The sequence below is a fragment of the Hemitrygon akajei genome, chromosome 9 (assembly GCF_048418815.1).
Source record: "Hemitrygon akajei chromosome 9, sHemAka1.3, whole genome shotgun sequence".
Lineage (NCBI taxonomy): Eukaryota > Metazoa > Chordata > Chondrichthyes > Myliobatiformes > Dasyatidae > Hemitrygon > Hemitrygon akajei.
In genome coordinates, this window is record NC_133132.1 from 163,895,371 (window position 1) to 163,919,026 (window position 23,656).

Here is a 23,656-nt window from a genome sequence, read left to right on the forward strand (position 1 = left end):
TGCGAGGCTATCCAATGAGAGAAATGTTGCTCTTTCTTGTGAGTCTGGAAGAGACATTTTCGTGGTCTTTTGCAGGGAAGAGATGAGGAGAGAAGACACGAATGGAGGGAGTTGGTAGACTGCCGGACGGAGTAGACTTGGAGCGAGGGTCCGAAGGTCAGCGACGATCAGAGGAGGTCGATGGTGGACAAACAGCTTATCAGTGAGCTCCAACATTGCCCAATAGACTGTTCCATGAGAATAGGCCCTTTTTCTCTTTTTTTTTTGTTTTCTTTACTAATCATATAGTCAAAGTAAGAATTTTAAAGCTCAATCGTTTAATCACATACTGTGTACTATTTGTTATTTCGGGGTACTGATTTGTAACAGGGGACACATTGTGCAGCCTCCACCCAAACGAGATTTCTTAAGTTTGGCCGGGCCAGGGGGGTGCTATCACCCCCCCCCCCACCCCCATATTAAGCCACTAGCCGAAGCAAGAGTTACATAAAGAAGGCAAGACAGCAGCTACACTTCATTAGGAGCTTGAAGAGATTTGGTGTGTCTATAGATGTACCATGGAGAGCATTCTGACAGGCTGCATCACTGTCTGGTATGTGGGGCCACTGCACAGGACGGAAAGAAGTTACAGAGGATTATAAATTTATTCGGCTCCATCTTGGGTACTAGCCTATAAAGGGCCCAGGACATCTTCAAGGAGCGGTGTCTCAGAAAGGCAGCATCCATTATTAAGGACCTCCAGCACCCAGGGCAAGCCCTTTTCTCACTGTTACCATCAGCTAGGAGGTACAGAAATGTGAAGAGACACACTCAGATATTCAGGAACAGCTTCATCCCCTCCGCCATCCAATTGCTGAATGGACATTGAACCCCTGAACACTACCTCACTTTTTAAATATATATTATTTCTGTTTTTTACACAAATTTTAATCTATTCAATATACGTATACTGTAATTGATTTACTTATTTATTTAATATTATTATTTTATATTTTTCTTCTATATTATGTATTGCATTGAACAGCTAACAAATTTCATGACACATGCCAGTGATAATAAACCTGATTCTGATTCTGATGCGGAAATTATTGTTTGTGTCTGAGAGTAATGACGTGTTCTTAAACCTTTCCTTTGTATACCACTTCAAAAAGAAACAGGAATATATGAGTCTGTGTTTCAGGATTCATTGGCCTACACCTCAAATAGCAGTTTCTGAACAGCACAGATCTTTGAAATAATCTAAATGAAACTTGATAGTCAACCATCACAAATAAATCAATTTAAAAAATCCATTTGGGGAATATTACATAAGCATTTATTATTGGGATGCAATCTCAATACTTACATTACTTACATATAAACAAATAATGTGTACAGTGGAATATACAGAAGTTATGATGCTTACAAATCCCACAGTGCAGTTTGAAACATTGAATGCAGGGCTTATTCCCCATTATAATTATAGATCTCTTAACAGCAGTTTAGGAAAAACATTTTGTGTTTATTTTGCTGTTTGTATCTGCATTTCTATCATCACCTCAGGCATGATTTTATCATTGTGACATTGCATTAAATATTTTCGCTTTACATTTAAATGCTTTATATGCATCCTTATTAACCAGGTTAAGATTGTGTGTGCAGGTATTTAGGAAGGGCCTGTTGAGCACAATATATTCCTTCTTAGCTCAACATTTGGCTTCAACTTTAAGGGAGCATACATAAACTTGTCGAAACATGGTGTAGTCACTGCACCATTCATTGGATTTTAACCTTTGAAACAAAACAAAGAATGAAAATGTACATTCAAAGTCTGAGACAAAATTCTGAAAAAAGAAAAAGCATCTGTAATTAAACATTGTATCAAATCTTTGTGAAAAACATTTAGTAATCGGCTATGACAATCATTCCCTTAATGAGTCACAGCTGAAAAATGCATAAAAGGTAATCAAAAGTTATATGAATCAATAACTCAAAATACTTTGTGACGTTTACAAAATACTAACATTGCACTTATAACACTCACAACATGTTACCACATTACACTCAACTGAGATCAGGTGCCTGATGCGTCAGTTCACATCCTTGCCAATTTGTACCAACTAAGTACTTAAATGAAGTCGGCCAGTAATGCAGTGACATCAGCACCACACTTCGAGTTGCGGTCCCGGATTTGAATCCGGCCAGCACCTCGCACGTTTTCTGTCTGGGCTGGGTTGAGCGTTGAGCTAGCAACTCGGCTTTGTGAAAAACAGGAAAAACAGTAGACAATTGGCAAGGTTGCCGCCCGATGCGCCAAATAAGGCGCGGAGAGGAAATAACTTAAGCTCGTAAATTACTTCAGGTGTGTTGCGACCTACCACAAGGTCTGCTCACAGCAAATCTGTAGCAAGAAGTACACCAGGAGTTCCACGAGATATTACAATTCAACAAAAGATGTCTTTGTGGAACATTGCACGGATAAATGTATAAACCAACTGTCAAATTGTTCATTTTAAAAGCTTTCACAGAAAGCATGACCTGTGCACTCCATTAAATGATGTGGTGTTTAGAGTACCATATACTGTAGTTAATTTGCACAAGACTTTTGAACTTTTCTTGTTTTGATTACAGAGATTTTCTGGCACTTACAACAAAAGCAGAAATGAACCATATGATTGATAAAAAATCATTTGCTAGTGGTTCTGTGACATTCATTTTATTTGGTCATTGAAGAATCCTATTCCAGGGCAATCTTTTGCCTGGAGTATAATTTGAACTGTTATCTGGTCCCACTTATGGTTAACATTACATTCTCCTATTTAATTTTCCCTCAATCATTTCTCAGTGGTTTAATCATTTCAGTCATTATGAGGACAAGGAGATACTCGAAAATACACAAACTCCAGCGTAACATCTGTTTCTTTTTGTCAGCCCCTCCCCCTCACCCTATAAATTACAGTACTTGAGTCTATCTATTGAAAGTTTTGTTGCATGTAGAAATATGCAGTAAAAATCAATCTCATATTGGGAAATATGTCCCTACGGTCAGATAGTCAAGTCCAATTACTTAAGGAACAAAAAGACTTGCATTTATACACCACCTCAGGTTTTCTCAAAGAGGATTGAAGGGTCAATATTTGCTTCTGCACCTGCAATAAGTAATTAGTGAGGAAGAAAAAAACACATGGGGATATTTATTTTTATTTATTTTGCTTCATTGAACATTCCTGTGGCCGTATCATTTTTTTTTGGGCGGGGGGGTGAATGGATGACTTGCCATTCCTGAGGAATGAAGCCTGCTTTAAACGGCAGTGCGTTGTCCCAGTGTCATTCATGGATTCATCTGAAAAATGAACTGGCATTTCTATCAATAAGGATTTAGGCTACATACTGTAAATCTTTATTTTTTATTATTGTTTGTAAGCACTCTTTGTTAGCTAGGAGGGGCACTGTAAATATAGCTTTAGAATCATAACCAGAATCAGGTTTATTATCACTGACATATGTTGCGTGATCAATATCTTGTGTTCCCGACATCCAGCCATCTTAGCTACGCCACTAGTTGTATGCCCTGGTTCTCCAACAGCGTCCTAATCTGATCTTCCTTTTGGGGCCCATGGTAGTGTAGCGGTTGCCATGATGCTATTTACAGCTCAGGACATTCCAGAATTCGGAGTTCAAATCCGGGCGCCATTCTGTAAGGAGTCTCTGTACGTCCTCCCTGTGGAATGAGCGGGTTTTCTCTGGGTCCACAATCCAAAGACGTACTGGGGTAGGTTAATCGGTCATTGTAAATTGTACTGTGATAATGTTGAGGTTAATGGGGTTTGCTGGGGGTTGCTCGGGGGGCCGGAAGAACCTACTCCGTGCTGTATCGCTAAATAATTAAATAATGAGACATAATTTCCAGCTCACAGAAAATAGAAATCCATTTCAGGCCCTGTAAGGAAGGCCTGAGATTGAAATCTTCTTGGCTTCACAGTTTGGGTGGATGTGGGTTGCTCCCTGCCCACACTGATCCCACAGTTCTGATACTGATCCTGTTCCAGAATCTTATTTATTTTATATCTTAGTCAGTAAACAAGGTCTAACTTCAAAATTATGAGGGGTATAGATCGGGTAAATGCAAGCAGGCTGGGTAAGACTAGAACTAGAAGTCATGGGTTAAGGGTGAAAAGTGAAATGCTTAAGGGGATCGTGAGGAGGAACTTTTTCACTCAGAGGGTGGTGAGAGTGAGGAACGAGCTGCCAGTGGAACCAGCAGGTGCAATTTCAACATTTAAGAAGAGTTTGGATAAGTACATGGATGGGAGGGGTATGGAGGGCGATGGTCTGGGTGCAGGTCGATGGGACCAGGCAGAATAAAAGTTGAACTATTATTATTATTGATGATATTCATCTAATAATAGATAACCCCAAGGGCCTGTTTCTGCGCTCTATGTCTTTAAGAGTCTGTGTAAAATTGCCTCAGTAAAAATAGTCAAAACTTAACACCTAGATGTTTGTGAATTAAATTTCTGTAACAACTGAAATCTTAATTTATGCTTTCTTTTATCCTTGTTAATGTCTGTACAAATAACATAACGTTAATAAAAAATAAATAAATGGCATAGTGCAAACAAAGCAGAGTTTTGAAAATTGACTTGAAGGTAACTTGTTCCATACAAATGCCCTCAATTGAATGTGCTGTTCTGTGGTAAAGCATTAAAGCTGACTATCCCTTACAATTACGCAAATTGACAATTACTAGAAAAAATGCACCTGGTTTCTTAGGCTAAGACAGAGTTGCTTTGGATTTGACTGTAATGTCAAGGGTGAGACATCAAACTTGAAAAGAGGTGAACAGAAATATTTCCAGTAGTGATTTCCATCCTATTGTGTTGTTATCCTCTCTGTGGTAACAAAATGGCAGATATTAAATGCAAATTTACAACTACAACTGTATAATCCATATTTCAATATTTAATTGTGCTGAAATATTGTTACTAGATCAAGTGTGACATAAATAAATTGCAATTCACAGATATGAATCTGAAATCATTTTTCATTCTTAGAGTAAATCATGGCATGTCAGTCTATATGAGGTTATATGAAAGGGCCTGTAGCTGATACAAATTGAATTATTTTACGGCCTAGTAACAGAAGTTGTTTCGTTGTTAAGACAAGACATAGCCATTTGCTGTATGCTCTGAACTAGTGTATTTACTTTTAGTGCCTAGCAGGTAATGATGGCAGTAGTTGCAGCATGCCAAGTTTTTAAGCTTCATTTGAAAGAAATGTGCAGCAGGTGTTGACATTTTTTGAAATCCTCCTGTGTATGGGAAAATAATCCAGGAGTAATTGAGAAGGATATGAAGACAGTGAGCGGAGTGTGAGAAAGCAAGATAGAGAGAACAGAAAACCTGTCAGAAGTGAATATTCCCAGTTTAAACACCCATTTCACAATCAGTAATATACAAAATAGAACTGCTTAGTGCCAAATAGTATTTACAAAAGTATGTTACAAATGTACAGTTCTGCTCTGTGATCCTGTATGTTCCGCAGGAAGAAAAGACAAAGTAAAAATTCCTTCTAATCAACGTTACATGAAAGATAAGCTGTTAAGCTGTTTGAATGGAAACAGCCACACACGTCTGTCTTAAAGGCAAGAGGTTCTGCAGATGCTGGAAATATTGAGCATCACACACAAAATGCTGGAGAATAGTTTGCTTCCTTCCCTAGATGCTGCCCGACTTGCTGAGTTGTAGCAGCATTGTGGGTAGCAGCGCATTGCGCTTGTCCACCAATCCATTCTAAAAACAATGCATGGAAAATATTACAATTAAGAATTCTTATGGTTGGTGAAAATTTTCAACCCTACAGAAATAATGCAGTCTGAAGGTAAAATTAATGTGCAATATTACAAATTCAATTTAAAGCTGCAGCACTTCAAACATTGACATTAAAAATTAATTTTTCAAGCAGTATTAAATGATACTGTACCTACTAGAAGTATATTTTCATCTAACCAGATTTATTTAACAATAAAAATAGTTCAGTTAAAAAAAGCTTTATAAATTTATTATACTTATGGGAGCTTGGCTGCTAATATTACAATTTTTTAAAAAGTTTTTTCTATTCCTAAACAATTTTCAGAATCCTGGAGGGTCATCAGTATTGAGTTTTGTTGGATATGCTTAAGCTTTGAAAGACTGGCCACAATGCAGCTGTGGTTAACCTCAGGCTAAGTTCTTACTCACAGCTGGGCTACGAGAGGAGAGCTGAGAACTTTAGGTTCCCAATAGATTAACCTCAACGATGCCTGGCTTCACATCAGCAACTGTTAAAGAAATGACAACACGGTACACCCTCAGCCAAGGAATCCTGAGGAAAGGAAATGGGTTGGCAATGTTTCCTTGGTCCCAGACACTTGGCATACGATACTATGGTGACTTTACCTCGTACTTTGCTCCAAATTCTGATTTTGGAAGCAACGCATAGTGTGGACTTGTGACAACATCCCATGATTACTAGTTTAGGCCAAAGACGAGTTACTGTGGGAGGAGATACTGGAGCCTGAAGACCGAAACTCGCCACTTTAGAGCCAGCTTCTTCCCCTCTGCCAACAGATTTTAAACATGACCTTGCAATTCCTTTTTTGCACTCTTTATTTATTTCTTATTTTTCTAACTTATAGTGGGTGTCATGGTCATATGGTGGTTAGTACAATCTCTTTACAGTGTCGGCAATCATCGACAGGGGATGGATTCCCGCAGCTGCTTGTAAGGAGTTTGTATGCTCTCCCCTGTGACTGCATGGGTTTCCTCCCGCATTCCAAAAGAAATGTACAGTAACACCTAGTAAGTTTTGGGCATGCTGTGTTAGTGACAGAAGCATGTTGACACTTGTGGGCTGCCTCAGTACAATCCTTGTGTTTTCCTTTGAAACAAGGTTTGATTTGATGTGCATTTCACTCTATGCTTTACTGTTTTGGCGTACTTGTGACAAGTAAAACTAATCTAAATCTAATCTGTTATGCCTGTGATGTATGACTGCCATAAAACAAAACAAAAATCATGACATATGCCAGTGACTCCTCTGATTCTGTCCTAATAACATATTGGAAAGAGTCTTATCCTGTAGTCCTAACTTTTATTTATGATTTTGCTTATGCTTCCTAGTATATGATTCTATTCTTGCACCTAAACCAAGTTCAGCTCTTTACTGTATTTATTTATTTACCGATACAGCAGGGAGCAGGCCCTTGTGGCCCTTCGAAATGTTGCTGCTCCCGAGACCCCTGATAATTCAGATTTAAGCCTAAACTAATCACGGGACAATTTGCCATGACCAATTAACCTACACGGTATTTCTTTGGACTGTGGGAGGAAACTGGAGGACCAGGGGAAACCCACATATTCCACAGAGACACCTTACAGGCAGCACTGGAATTAAACTTTGAACTCCTATGCCCTGAGCTGTAATAGCGTACATAATTTATGCATTAGTTAGTAGGTTAACCAGTTGCAAAACACAGTACCCATCCTACCAACCTTCTGCTCTCAGTCCTACCACCAACTACACCATCTGCCCTCTACTCAGACAGGAAGAGTGGTGGAGGTGGGGTGACTTTCTAGCTGTTATGTCCTACTTAATATTTTAAAAGAATCAAAATATAGGACTTTGTATTTGAAGTGATTAAGTAACAAAACATACTTTGCTGACTAAGCATTTTTTCAGTGAACTGAAAGATGAAATATAAATGTTAATGCTCAAAGCACTTCACCTGACAGATTATCCAAGTGGTTGAACTTATTATCATACATTTAATAGAGCAAAAATTAGTGGAATTTAGAGGATTGGGATGTTTTAAAAAACCAACAGAAGGCAGCTAAGAAAGTCATTAAGAAGGTAAAGATGGAATTTGAAAATAAGCTAGCCGATAATATCAGAAACAATCCCCAAAATTTCTTCAGCTACATAAAGTGTAAAACAGCAGTGAGAGTGGATATCAGACTGCTGGAAAACGATGCTGGAGAGGTAGTAATGGGGGAAAACAAAATTGCAGACAAACTAAATAAGTAATTTGCATCAGTCTTCACAGTGGGAGACACTAACGGTATGGTGGAAATTCCAGGTGTAAGGGGTCATGAAGTATGTGAAGTTACCATAAATAGAGTGAAGGTCCTTGAGAAACTGAAAGGACTGAAGGTATATAAGTCACCTGGACCAGATGGTATACACCCCAGAGGTTCTGAAAAATGTGGCTGAAGAGATGATAGAGGCATTAGTAATAATCTTTCAAGATTCACTAGATGCTGGACTGGTTCCGGAAGACTGAAAATTGCTAATGTACTCTTCAAGAAGGCACAGAGGCAGAAGAAAAAAAACTATAGGCCAGCCGGTCTGACCTCAGCAGTTGGTAAGATGCTGAGATCGATTATTAAGGATGAGGTCTCAGGATACTTGGAGGTACACGATAAAATAGGCCGTGGTCAGCATGGTTTCCTCAAGGGAAAATCTTGCCTGACAAATCTGTTGGAATTCTTTGAAGAAATAACAAGCAGGATAGACAAAGTAGATTCAGTTGATGTTGAGTACTTGCACTTTCAGAGCACCTTTGACAAGGTGCCACATATGAGGCTCATATAACAAGCTTCGAGCCCATGGTATTACAGTAAAGATTCAAGCATGAATAAAGCAGTAGCTGATTGGCAGGAGGGAAAGAATGGAAATAGAGGGAACCTTTTCTGGTTGGCTGCTGGTGACTAGCGGTGTTCAGCAGTGGTCTGTGTTGTGACTACTTCCTTTGACATTATATGTCAATGATTTGGATGATGGAATTGATGGCTTTGTTGCAAAATTTGCAGATGATATGAAGATAGGTGGAGGGGCAGGTAGTTTTGAGGAAGTAGAGAAGCTACAGATGGCTTAGACAGATTAGGAAAATGGACAAGGAAATGAAAGATGGAATACAGTGTTGGGAAGTGTATGGGTCATGCACTTTGGTAGAAGAAATGAAATGGTTGACCATTTTCTAAATGGAGAGAAAATACCAAAAAAAACAGAGGTGCAAGGGGACTTGGGAGTTCTTGTTCAGGATTCTCTAAAGGTTACTTTGTAGGTTGAGTTCTGAGGTGAGAAAGGCAAATGCGATATTAGCATTCATTTCAAGATGACCAGAATATAAGAGAAAAGATGTAATGTTGAGGCTTTCTAAAGCACTGATGAGGCCTCACTTGGAGTACTGTGAGCAGTTTTGGGCCCCTTATCTTAGAAGGATGTGCTGAAACTGGAGAAGGTTCAAAGGAGGTTCATGAAAATGCTTCCAGGATTTAATGGCTTGTCATAGGAAGAGCGTTTAATAGCTCTGGGCTGATATTTGCGGGAATTCAGAAGAATGAGGGGTGACCTCATTGAAACCTATTGAATGGTGAAAGGCCTTGATAGACTGGACGTGGAGATGATGGTTCCTAGGTTAAGCGAGTCTAAGACCAGAGGACACAGCCTCAGAATAGAGGTGTGTCCTTTTAGAATGGTGATGAGGAGGAATTTCTTTAACCAGAGAATGGTGAATCTGTGGAATTCTTTGCCACAGGCAGCTGTGGAGGCCAAGTCTTAATCTATATTTAAGGCAGAGGTAGATAATTTCTTGACTGGTCAGGGTATGAAGGGATACAGGGGAGGGGGGAGAAAGCAAAAGATTGGAGCTGAGAGGAAAATTCGATCAGTCATGAAAAGACCTAAAGACCTGCTGCTATATCGTATGGCCTTATGGTGTTACTTGATAGCTAAAGATTTACTTGACGTATTGAATTACCGAATGAAATTGTAATAGAGTATCTGCCTTTGTGTCGGCTATGTGGAACAGGCTATGTTCCAAGCCTACACTGGTGTCATTCCCTCAATTTTCCTACGCTGTATCAAAGACTGCATTCGTGCTGCTTCCTGCACCCATGCCAAACTCGTTGACTCATCAACTTTACCTCCAACCTCCACCCTGCCCTCAAATTTACCGGGCCCATTTCTGACACCTCTGTCCCTTTTCTGGATCTCTCTGTTATTATCTCTAGAGACAGCTTATCCAGTGGGTCTCCAAACTACCTGGACTATATCTCTTCCCACACTGTTACTTGTGAAAATGCCATCCCCTTCTCTCAATTCCTCCATCTCTGCCACATCTGCTCTCATGAGGAGGCTTTGCATTACAAAGCAAATGAGATGTCCTCCTTCTTCAAAGAATGGGCTTCTTTTTCTCCACCATCAACACTGCCCTCAATCGCATCTCTTCCATTTCACGCATGTCTGCCAGCACCACATCCTCCTGCCATTCCACCAGGGATAAGGTTCCTCTTGTCCTCACCTACCACCCCACCAGCCTTCGCGAACAGCACATAATTCTCCATAACTTCTGCCATCTTCAGTGGAATCTCACCACCAAGCACATCTTTCCTCCCCTCCACTTTCTGCTTTCTGCAGAGATAATTTCCTACGTGACTCCCTTGTCCATTCATCCCTCCCCACTGATCTCCCTCCTGGCACTTATCGTTACAAGCAGAACAAGTGCTACATCTGCCCCTACACCTCCTCCCTCACTACCATTCAGGGCCCCAAACAGTCCTTCCAGGTGAGGTGACACTTCACCTGTGAGTCTGTTGGGATCATCTACTGTTTCCAGTGCTCCCAGGTGGCCTCTTGTATATCGGTGAGACCCAACATAGACTGGGAGACCACTTCACCAAGCACCTACGCTCCATCCTCCAGAAAAGGTGGGATCTCCCAGTGGCCACCCATTTCTCATTCTCATTCTGATATGTCCATCCTTGGCCTCCTCTACTGTCGTGATGAAGCCACACTCAGGTTGGAGAAGCAGCATCTCATATTCCATCTAGCTAGTCTCCAAACAGATGGCATGAGCATCGATTTCTCAAACTTCCGGTAATGCCTCCCTCTTCCTTCTTCTCTAGTCCCCATCCCCTTTTTCCCTTTCTCACCTTATCTCCTTGCCTGCCCATTGCCGCCTTCTGGTGCTCCTCCCCTTTTTTCTTTTTGTCATGGCCTTCTGTCCTCTTCTATTGCATTCCCCCTTCTCCAGCCCTGTCTCTTTCATCAATCTACTTCCCAGCTCTTTACTTCACCCCTCTCCTCCTCTTAGTTTCAGCTATCACCTTGTGTTTCTTCCTCCCCTCTCTTTTAACTCTGATTCTTCATCTTTTTCTCCACTCCTGCTGAAGGGTCTCGGCCCAAAACGTCGACTATACTCTTTTCCAGAGATGCTGCCTGGCCTGCTGAGTTCCTCCAACATTTTGTGTGTGTTACTCCGTCTGTTTTGTTCATTTTTTAATAATGAACTTATTGACAACTTTTACGATTAGGTTTGTGTTTTCTATCTTGTAGTAGTGGTGATTCCTGTAAAATGTGGCTGTCTTCTTGAATGAACAGCTGCAGCCCTTATTTTCATGGTCAAATTAATTAGAGATGAACAGATTGAAATTTTGCTTGGGAAATAATTTATTTAAAGACAAAATTGTGAATAAAATTAAGGTTCTTTAGATCTTAGCAGGTCTAATTAATCCAGTTATTTACATTTTAAGCATTTCTCGTTAGCACTATCTTCAGGATTTTTTTTGCACTCTAAACTTCCCCCTTCTGAACCTGCAGCACACCATTCACCAAGAACAACCCTAATATCATCATTAAATCAGTTGACAGCGTGGTGCTATTGTAGTCTGGTGAACTGACCTCTATTTCACAGAGGACAGGCATTAGCTTTAAGGTACTTGTCATACCTCCCTTTGGATCATGACCCCAACATTTTACATCAGACTGTGGTCTCCCAGACAATCATGGACTTTATCAGGAGATCTTCCCTCCACTGTCTCAAGTCTTGTAGTGTCTTAGTTCCCAAAACCTGCTTCTACCTCCTGCCCAAAATCCACAAACAGGATTGCCTGGTCTTTCAGCCCACTCTTGTCCCACCAAATGTATTTCTTTCTTTATCCTTTTCCATTGGCCCATTCTCTTTGCACTTACATGACTCTTCTGATGACGTCTACCTGGAACGTCAGCCCTGTTTCTCTTCCATCAGACCTAGCCTAACCTGCTGGGCATTTCCAGTAGTTTCTGGTTCTTTAACTTAGGAATTCTCTTCTACAAGAGTAAGTGGCGGTACATTTACTTTGATGTCAACTATGTTGGACCTGTACAGTGAATACGTAGCAACTTCAAATTGTAGGTCACTACAATTTGCCAAAACTGGGGAAAATTTACGAAAAAGCTTCACTGCATGCACTAGTGATTGTACTAACATAAGCTAATGAGGGGCCATTTCCTCACTGAGACATATACAGGACAAACAATAACAAACACAAACAAGCTATCAGATCCTGTTATTGAATTTAGGAATTTCTCCTGTGTTGTTGTTAGGGCATATTCTGGAGTTAAGGTTATATCGCAAATATTAACTTCACCAGCAAACAATTGTCAGACATGAACATGGATTGTAGCCTTGAACAATAGCTTTCCTGGAACTGTAGACTGGAGTTGACTGCAAACCAGACAATGCTGATTAACATTCATTTTGGATGCCTGGAGTATGGTTGCAAAGCAGGAGGTGTGTGAAAACTATATGTAATTCAAAGGAAGTATTATAGATACATTATAACTATAGAATTGTCCTGCTGTTACCTTTGATCTTTAGCATATAAAAATGTCATGTAATATTAGGTTCAGAGGTACCTTCCTCCAAGAGGGTCACTATTTAATGCGTGCTGCTTGCTTTTGTTGAATAAAACACTTTTATATCTTCAGTTTGTCTCTGGTGACTTTGTTCATGTTACCCCAGTGTGTACTAGGTTGCCATCTTCTTCTATCCCCAATTGCAGGGGACAGAATGGGGCAATAGAATTGATGAAATCGTGACCAAAGGATTCCAAAGTTTGCTCTAATTTTGAGGATAAACTGAAAATGTCAATGATCTTGGTGGCTAATGCCTTTAAAACAGGGGTTCCTAACCTGGGGTACAGACCCCTCAGTTATTGGTAAGGGTTCATGGCATCGAAAAGGTTGGGAACCCCTGCTTTAAACTATCAGACACAGGAAGTTAGAGGCAGATCTTATGTTCTGGAAATATCCAGGAATCTTTTTGGAAAACTGGACTGTGTTGTCTCAAATTGGACAAAGTGACAAACAACACACATGATTAAAATATAATGATAACCATTAATCTATTCTTAAGGTAGGCTGTGATCTATTTATTACTGCCTATTTGATTTAGCAGCAGATTTCTAAAAAATAAACTTAATAATCCATTTTGTTCCCTTTGCCACATTTATAAGAAAACAGTAGATATGATAATAAAACAGTGTTCTCTGCTTTACACTCATATTAACCTATTAGCAAAATAGTCAAATGGAAGAAAATATAAAATCCTAGAACATAATTTTTTTAGTATGTCTTATTGATAGCAAATTCTTTTATCATCAGCTACACATCAACCCATCTGCTGGAACGTCTGAGTACTGTTGTATGTCAACAGTTGAAAGTATTGGATATCACTTGACAATATTTGCTTTACATCAACACCCAGTGTCGCAAGGCTCATTTTGTCTTATGGCCAACTGAATGACCTTCCGGTGATCTGATAAAACTTCTGATTGAATGGATGAAAAAACTTGTGCAGCTTATTAACGACCAGAGAGTCCACTTCGGGGTGTATCCGTCCCTTGCTGCCTGCCAGACATTTATTAAATACAATGTTAAACCGCAGACAGTAGAAGCCTCTCGTGGAGTTAAAGTACAAGTTGTATTGGCTTATCCGGGGCGTTAGATTGAGAAACTTCTCCACCAACTGGAGTTCGGGCAGTGGCTCAGTGATGAGGCGATCGCCATCCACAATGTGGAACTGTTCAATGGGGAAGAACTTGAGCCACCTCTCCAGATGCTTGGTATATATGCTAGTTCTCACAGCTTTATACTTGGTGTTTACCTCACAGGTGCTGGGGTCAATTGCGAGCTTTTCAAACTTGTAGTAGGTTTTATTCTTCCTTTCCTTTCCCTCCAAGACCTGCGTGTAGTCTGAGATGGCTCGAGTTGTTGGCTCTCGCACAATGATCAGCAGTTTGATGGATGAGTTCATCTTGTAGATCCTCTCAGGGACTTCCTCGGTGATAAAGTATGCTGGACTTTTCTCAATGGTGATCTGGTAAGGGTAGGAAAAGGGCATTTTTTTCCTGTACCACTCGATACCCTTGGCGTAGTTTCCGTCGTTATCAAAGAAGTGTATCTCTTGCGATGCTTTGACCACCGCCGGGTGCAGGTTGAGCATCTCAAGCAGGGCGCGAGTTCCGCCCTTGCGAACTCCGATAATAATGGCCTGGGGAAGTTGTTGCACCATGTTTTGCAGCCTGATCTGTTCCTTTGTCATGTTGCCTTTGCGCAGGTCATATGATGAGCCACGCTTGTACTGCAGAGCACGGAGCATGATTTGGTCTTGGTCCCCAAACTGATCTTCAATGGGACACGCAGGCTGGAGTCTGCAACAAAGCAAGCAAGGGCAATGAGATCATATTTATTGTCAAAACGTTTGTGATCATCCAGTGATGACACTGCGCTGTTAATATGATGCACATAAAGAAATATATTTATATAGAAAAACATACTGTATATTTATGTTTTTACCTTATTCTGAGTGTTCTGTAGATGATATCATTTATTAATCCACGAAAGCAAAATCTTTCCCTTTGTTAGGGTGTATTCTGGGGTTAGGGGGATTTAGCAAATACTAATTTCACCAGCAACCAGTCTTCAGATTTGAAAGTGGATTGCAGATTGAATCTACAATGCAGCTCAGAACAATTAGACCTCAGATGCCTGCATATGCATTAATGTGGCCCAGGGTCGGAGGAGATTAACATTCATTTTTGGGCATCCGGAGTCTGGGTGCGAAGGAGGTGTGTGAACACTATATGTAATTCAAAGGAAGCATTGACGATCAAAAGTTCAAAGTAAAATTTATTGTCCAAGTACATACATGTCACCACATACAGCCCTGAGATTATTTTTCATGTGGGCATACAGTACTTAGGAAGAAGAATCTCAGAATACATTGTAACTATAGCATTATCCCACTGTTACCTTTGATCTTTAGCATATAAAAATGCCATGTAGTATTGGGTCGGGAGGCCTCTTCTTACAAGAGTGTCTCGAGTAGCTGCTCATTGTGCTGAAAAAACACCTGCATCCACTAGCTTCAGTGTATCTCCTCTGACTTTGTTCACAACACCTTCATTGTTCTATCGCGCATTTGACCTTTTTTTAATAAGTAGCATACCGGTTACCGTAACACTAACACTGCACCAGCAATTACTGATCAGGGATCAATTTCCACTGCTGCCTTTAAGGAGTTTGCATGCACTCTCCACGACCGTGTGTGTTTCTTTCGGGTGCTCCGCTCTCCTCCCAAGATCCAAAGGTTAGTGAGTTGTGGGGATGCTATGTTGGCACCTGAAATGTGGTGACACTCGCAGGCCGCCCAGCACAATATTTGCTGATTTGATTTGTTGCAAGCAACATATTTCACTGTATGTTTTGATGTTTTAAAATACATGTGACAAATGAAAAATTAATCTTAATACAAAAAGCATGGAGTTATCCCCAAAGCGCAAATGATAATTTCTTCAGTCGAAATGATCTGATTCCAAGAAATTCAAATATTGATACAGAGTTCACTGCCAAGAAGGCCCACCAGCACCTTTACTTCCTGAGAAAGCTGAAGAAATTTGGCCTTTCCCCTAAAACCCTCACAAATTTTTATAGATGCACCGTAGAAAGTATTCTTCTAGGGTGCATCACAACCTGGTATGGAAGTTGTCCTGTCCAAGACCGGAAGAAGCTGCAGAGGATCGTGAACATAGCCCACCACATCACACAAACCAATCTTCCATCCTTGGATTCACTTTACACCACATGCTGTCGGAGCAGTGCTGCCTGGATAATCAAGGACACGACCCACCCAGCCAACACACTTTTTGTCCCACTTCCCTCCGGGAGAAGGTTCAGGAGCTAGAAGATTCGTTCGGCCAGATTTGGGGACAGCTTCTTTCCAACTGTGATAAGACTGCTGAACGGATCCTGACCCAGATCTGGGCCGTACCTTCCAAATATCTGGACCTGACTTGCACTACCTTACTTTCCCTTTTCTATTTTCTAATTATAATTTATAATTTAACTTTTTATTATATTTACTTTGATTTGTACTTCAGGGAGCGCGAAGCGCAGAATCAAATATCGCTGTGATGATTGTATGTTCTAGTATCAATTGTTTGGTGACAATAAAAGTACAGTAAAGTAAAGTTGTGAGCTAAGTAGATGGGAAGTGAAGGGAAGATGTCTGGGTGAAGACGGGCAAAGTCAAATGAGAATTATCTACGAACCAGAGGCAGGGAGGAGGTTTTCAATTCAAGTGATACTTTGTTCAGTATCCCCAGTGGGCAATTATCCCACCCTCTAATTAGTATGTAACCCTGGACGAGTTTGTCCAATGGTTGGCCTCATGGTTGAAATACTGCAGAGGTGGTGAACATATTTGCTTGACTTGACCTAGAGGCAGGGTACTAAACATACCTATCTACACCCTTAGCTTAGTTCAACGGCCAGGCTTCCTAAGGCCTGGGAAATTGAGGCCTTTCATAATTACGCAAACTAAATGAGAGGCCATCAATTTCTCTAAAAAACTAAATTGCAAAAATGATTCCTCAGATGATCTAGTTCCTCAATGTGTTTGTTCCTCCTTCATTACAAACTGGAAATTGAAAGGCTGCAAAAGACCTGCAGACATGTCTTCAATTTCCCCTCACACTCAACTGAACAGTAAAATTACTTCAAAGTTCAAAAGTCAAAGTAAATTTATTATCAAAGTGTGTATGTATGTCACCATATACAACACTAAGATTCATTTTCTTGTGAGCTTAGTACCATAATAGAATCAGTGAAAGACCACACCCAACAGGGTGGACAAACAACCAATGTGCAAAAGGCAACAAACTTTGCAAATACAAGATAAAATAATAATAATAATAATAATAATAATGAAAAATATTGAACACATGAGATGAAAAAACTGTGGTGAATCCAGTGTTGGGGTAAATTCATTTGAATGAAGTTCTCCCCTCTGGTTCAAGAGCCTATTGGTTGAGGTGTAACAACTGCTCCTAAACCTACATCCACCACTTTCACTGGCATCTCTGCCCACACTCTTAGCACTCTCTGAGTGAAGTAGTTTCCCGTAATGTTTCCCAATTACATTTTACCTTTCACACTTAACCTAGGACTTCTAGTTCTAATTTCACCCAGCTGTAGTAGAAAAAAGCCTGCTTGCATATACCCTCATAATTTTGCATACCTCTATCACAGCTCCCTTCATTCTCCTACACTCCAGGGAATAAAGTCCTGACCTAAACACAAGAGATTCTCCAGATGCTGGAAATCTAGAGCAACACACACAATGCTGGAGGAACTCAGCAGATCAGATAGCGTCTATAGAAATGAATAAAAAATCAACCTTTTGGGCAGATATCCTCATCAGAACACTTCATCGGTCCAAACCTATTCAACCTTTCCCTATAGCTCAAGTCCTGGTAACATTCTTGTAAACTTTCTCTGTACTTTTTCAATGTTATTTATAACTTCCCTGTGGGTAAGTGACCACAGCTGCACACAATAACCGGAATTAGTCCTAACATTTTCTATAAATTCAACATAACATCCCAACTCCAGAATTCCTGAATGTGCCAAAAGTTATCTGTACAACCCTATCTACCTGTGCTGCCAATTTCAAGGGATTAGGGATCTGTATTCCCAGATCTCTCTGTGCTACCACAGTAAACATATTCAAAAAATTCCTGGATATATTCAATGCAAGTGGATCCTATTTGGCAATTAGTCTGTTTGGGTCAATTAGTCCAAATGAAAAGTGTGAGCTGTACTTCTTAGGATAAGCATGTTATTCCCACAAGGGAATGCCATCAGCTTTGTAAAAATGTTTAAAGATTTCCTTTATTTGTCACATGTACAGTACTGTGGAAAAGTCTTTGGCACATAGAAAAAATTCTGTAAAGTGAAGATGCTTCAAAAATAATTAAATGATAAGTTTCTAAATATCAGAAAAATTACCATAAAGAGCAGTAAACAGGAACAGACTAAATCAAATCAATATTTAGTGTGACCACCCTTTGCCTTTAAAACTACATCAATTGTCTTAGATGCACTTTTATAAGAAAATTGGTTGGTGGGTTGTTCAAAGCATCTTGGAGAACTTGCCCCAGATTTTGGCTGTCTCTCTTGTTTCTGTCTCTACAGGTAATTCCAGACAGCCTCGATGATGTTGAGATCAGGGCTTTGTGGAGACCATACTATCTGAATTCATAGGCATGGTTCTGTACATTGAAACATCAGATCATACAATGAAATGCATTATTTGTGTCAAATAAAATCAGCGAGGATGTGCTGGCAGCCTGTAAGTGTCACCACACTTCCATCACCAACATGGCAGGCCCACAACTCCCTAACCCTAACATGTGCCGTGTTGTATGATGCAGGCAATCACGGTCTCCATGACTATGATTGTTCTTACCAAATTTTCCTACAGAAGTGGTGTGCTATTGCGTTCTTCTGGGTACAAGACAGGTGACCTCAGTCATTATCAATACTCTTCAGAGATAATCTGGCTGGTGTCAGTGGTCGTATAGCCAAGACTTGTGATATGGACCAGCTGCTCATACAACCATTCACCATCTGCTCCCATGGCTTCATGTAACCCTGAACTGGCTGGGTCGGGTGGGGTGGGGGGGGGGGGGTTGCTAAGCAGGTGCTACACCTTGTCCAAAGATGACCTGCAGGCTTGTGGAGGGAAGGAGTGCCCTACAACTCTTTTGGTAGAGACGTATCTCCATTCTGCCACCTGAACCCTAACTTGTAGATCCTTGAAATGTGGGAAGAACCCAGTTCACCCAAAGGAAACCCATATGGTCACGGGGAGAACCTAGAAACCCCTTGCAGACAGTGGGGGAATTGAACCCCAATCTTAAAGCTGGTTGCTGTAAATAGTTATGCTAACTGCTACGCTACCATGCCAGCTCAAGAAAACAAAGAGGTTTCAAATGTGTAGTAAAAACGCGAAGTCCTACAGCCTATTCACTACCATTTTAAACAATATGAAATATATGCAGAATTCAACAGAAGTGACGGCCAGGGTAATGTAGAGAAAATGAAAAGTCTAATGTATTACATTGCAGTATTAAATGATTTATTCTCAATTTTCTGGAAGCTGTTTAGCATGCATACTTAATAATTTTCTGAATATTAGTTTGAATTTATTACCAGTGGTTTTGATGTGAATTTTCTGAAAATTGATTAATTTGCCACATAAATAGAACAGATCTTTTTTTCTGACTGCAACCTCACATTAACATTCAGACCATGTTTGCTTCTCTGCCAATGCTCTGAAGGAGGATTGCTTATGTATCAATTGAACTCTAAAGGGCAGACGGGAGTATTTCAACTTTAAGATCATGTCAGTACTATCATTTCTCAGCTGTTATCTCATGGTACCTGTAAACAAGGAAGTTAAGGTCACAGGAAAGTGGACCCTGAAATCAGTGCAGTAAAGAATCGTCATGGAATATTGACTTATTGATGGAGGTTGTTAAATGCATTTTGCAGGGTCACCACTTCATCTGTGTATGTATCCATAAAGCACCGAGCCCTGATTTTAAACTCAGTGCAATTGACATAAACAGGCCAATTGCGGGCTGGAAACAGCAACGGTCACTTACTGCCCCATTTGTACTGCTAATTCGGCTTACATCATCCTGACTTGGGACCTGAGGTATAGTGACAACCTGTTTCAGGCAGAGAGCCACCTTTGCTGTGTGTATCATGAATTTCCAGCACATTAACACTGCTTTCATTTGGAATATACATCACGTTTATTACTCCTGAAGCGGAGCGCGTAACCTCACTCGCCCCAACATGGAACTGGTTCCACAGCACATGGTTGTGTCTCTCAGGCCGGAGGAGCAACGCCTTATATTCTGTCTGGGTAGCCTCAAACCCGATGGCACGAACATTGATTTCTCAAACTTCCGGTAATTGCCCCCCACCCCCTCCCATCAGCACACTTAGGTTGGAGGAGCAACACCTTTATATTACATCTGGGTAACCTTCAATGTGATGCTATGAACATCGATTTCTCGAACTTCTGTTAATGACCCCCCCCCCTTCACCTTCACCATCCCCTATTCCCATTTCCCTTTCACCTTATCTCCTTACCTGCCTATAACTTCCCCCCCCCCCCCCCGGTCCTTTCTTCCATGGCTTTCTCTATTCTCCTATCCCCCTTCTCCAGCCCCACATCTCTTTCTCCAACCAATTTCCCAGCTCTTTACTTCACCCCTCAGCCCCTCTCAGTGTCACCTATCACCTTGTGGCACTTCCTCCCCTCCCCCCACTTCCTTACTCCGACTCCTCATCTTTTTTCCAGTCCTGATGAAGGGTCTCAGCCTGAAACTTTGACTGTACTCTTTTTAATAGACGCTGCCTGATCTGCTGAGTTCCTTCAGCATTTTGTTTGTGTTGCCACAACATAAGGACTCACTTTCAAGGACTCTACAACTCATCTTCGCAATATTTATTTATTTATTTACCCCCCCCCCCCCCCTATTTATTATTATTTTATTTTTATTTTTGTTTTTCCACCATTTGTTGTCGCTTGCTCATTGGTTGTTTGTCCAGCTTTTATCTTGTGTGTAGTTTTTCACCGATTATTTTGTGATTCTTTGTATCTACTGTGAATGCTGAATCTCAGGGTAGTATATAGTGATGAATATGTGTACTTTGATAATAATTTTACTTTGAAATTTGACTGTTGAACTTTAAATGGTTGACTTCTGATCCATGTCTATGAGCTCTGGAATTCTTGATTTCCAGCTACTTGATGAAAATTTATCAACTTTTGAGATTCAATGTTGTCTCTGTCCATTGCTTTAAAGACCAGCAGGTAAATACCCATTCTACTCAAAACACACTTGATAGTTTCTTACACCAAGAATCAGTTTGGAGGATCTACATTGCAAAGCTGCTTGTGTAAATATATCCTCCTCTGATCTAGAGAACAAAACCTCGTTTGTCCACTGTAAGTAGTAGTGCGGACATTCTCTTTGAGTGTACAGCACATTTTCATTGTCACACACACACACACACACGCACACACACACGCGCGCACACACACACACACACACACACACACACACACACACAGACACACACACACACACACACACACACAACACACACACACACACACACACACACACACACACACACACACACACACACACACACACACACACACACACACACACACACACACACACACACACAGCAGCAGCTATGGAGTAAACAGATAACCTTTCAGGCTGAGACCCTTCATTGTCTATAGTTTGACCCACGAATATTCCTTGTTCAACTCGTACTTGAATTTCTGAGTTCAATGGAAATGAATTAAAGTTGATGATAATATTCAGTTTGGTTTCATCTGAAACTTTGAACACTTTGCAATGGAGTTATGAATGTGTCCCACTGATGCATCATGGAAACCATAGATTCCAATCAATACTTATATCCACCAACGTTCTACTTCCAACAATTATGTATATATTACTTGTTACTTTTTAGTTATACTTTTGTAATTCTTAATTTATTAACTGAAGCACTGTGGCTCTGAATGGTGTGGAATTTCTCGAAGCCTGCCATTCAGAGTAGCATTAAAACACTGGACTGCATTTCCTCAGAGAATTAGAGCAGATGGACAAGTAGGACCATTCTCTTGGCAAACTGCTTGTCTGCTGAGAACAACTCTTGCTTGGGTGTTGATTGTGTTTCAGAGTTTCTTCATTGGCTGTAAGGGATGTTTCAAGGTTGTGAGCAGCGCTCCAGAAACACGTTGTTTCTCGCTCAGGTTCAGCCACGCCAATCAATTTTCTTGTCTTACTTGGAATGGAAGGATGATGACATTGCCATGAGCATCTTTAAAGTGGCAGGATCAGTGGATTTGTCAGGATATGGTCTGAGATCCATTTGGAATGAGTGCATTGTGGGTAATCCACCAGATGATCATTCCATATGTGCTTTGTGCTTGTAAGTGTGAGTACTGGACATTAAGCTGCAGTGTCGCCGGGGGGGGGGGGTGGGGGTGGGGGAGGAGGATGTGTGTGTGTGTGTGGGGGGGGGGGCGGGGGTGAGGTTGGTGGCGGTGTGGTGTGGCATCCAGGCTAAGCGCCCCCCCCCCCCCCACCCAGTGTTTACTCGGCCGGAGATGGGCTTTGTGCCCACCCTTCAGTGTTCACTTGGTGGAAGATGGGTTTTATTGTGGTCGACTGTGAATTGATGGCACACGTTGTAGGACATTTTTTATTGCGTGATTGTGATACTATCTGTGCCTGCTATTTTATGTGTGCTTTGTTCTGTGTGACTGTTGGTTCTGTGTTTTGCACTTTGACCCCAGAGTAACGCTGTCTAGTTTGGTTGTATTCATGAGTATTCATGTACATTTGAATGACAATTAATCTTGAATTGAATAATGATTGTTGAATCTCCTCCCTAATGTTGGAAATAAACAGAATTAGAAGCCAAAATTACTCTTTATAAAATATTAGATGAATTAATGTAAGACTGAAGTAGTTGAGTCATTTGTACTTTTTAATAAACTCGTGTACATTTCACAGTATATGGTGGTTCATTCCCACTTACTGGCAGAAAGCCATTTAGCAGTTCAACTAATGGTTTATTAACTTTCTTATTTTTCATTGGCTAAGTATTAGCACATTACCCACATGATGTAACTGTACAACCAGCGACTGGTTTAGTCTTATCTAAGGAACCTTCTGTTATCTGGTTTATGAAAGACGTTGGACTTTTCAGAGGCGCCATCTTTATTTTCTCTTTTTATATTCACCTTCGTTCATCTCTGTTTTGCTTCACAGCTCTCTACTTAGTCTAGTAGTGTTTGTATATTTATTTAAACTTTAAACTTATTTAAACAAGTGGCTGTGGAGGCCAAGTCATTGGGTGTATTTAAGGCAGAGATAGATACGTCTTGACAAGCCAGAGCATCAAAGGGTATGGGATAAAAGCAGAGGGGTGGGGATGATTGGAAGAATTGGATCAACCTATGATTGAATGACGGAGCAGACTCAATGGGCCAAATGGCCTACTTCTGCTCCTATATCTTACGGTCTTCTGTTCTAAAATTAACAAACGTTGAGAATTAAGACTGTTTGCCATTCTTGAACCCCAGAAGAACCGTAAAGATCAGAAAAATAACAGAGATCCAACCCTAGTCTATGTTAATGTTGGATTAACTACTTGCTATCTTTTGGGATTTACACATTTTATATCCATTTAACTATATAATATTCACATCCCTTTAATATAACAAAATATTTGATCTTACTTGGGTACTTGGTATTCAGCCAGGACACGTGCTCACATCTTAGAAGAATTGTCGTTCAGAATATTTATTAGTTGTTCTCTGTCCCGAGCCATTTTGCATCTTTTATACTTTGCACTCCAAGTCTGCTTTCCCCCTGCCATATGGGTGTGAAGCAGTTCTTTTTACTGCTACGCTCCATTTTGGCTGCTG

At 40.6% G+C, this 23,656-nt stretch overlaps 1 protein-coding gene across 2 annotated transcripts in view; it reads right to left on the reverse strand.

Moving 5' to 3' along the window:
- Positions 1 to 1,317: 1,317 nt before the first annotated feature.
- LOC140733714 (heparan sulfate glucosamine 3-O-sulfotransferase 5) overlaps positions 1,318 to 23,656 on the reverse strand; it is a 388,679-nt gene continuing 366,340 nt past the window's right edge. For both annotated transcript variants that reach the window (XM_073057418.1, XM_073057420.1), the window contains exon 3: positions 1,318 to 14,492. In XM_073057418.1, coding sequence (XP_072913519.1) covers positions 13,568 to 14,492 — 925 coding nt within the window. In that variant the 3' untranslated portion in view covers positions 1,318 to 13,567. The remainder of the gene's footprint in view (positions 14,493 to 23,656) is intronic.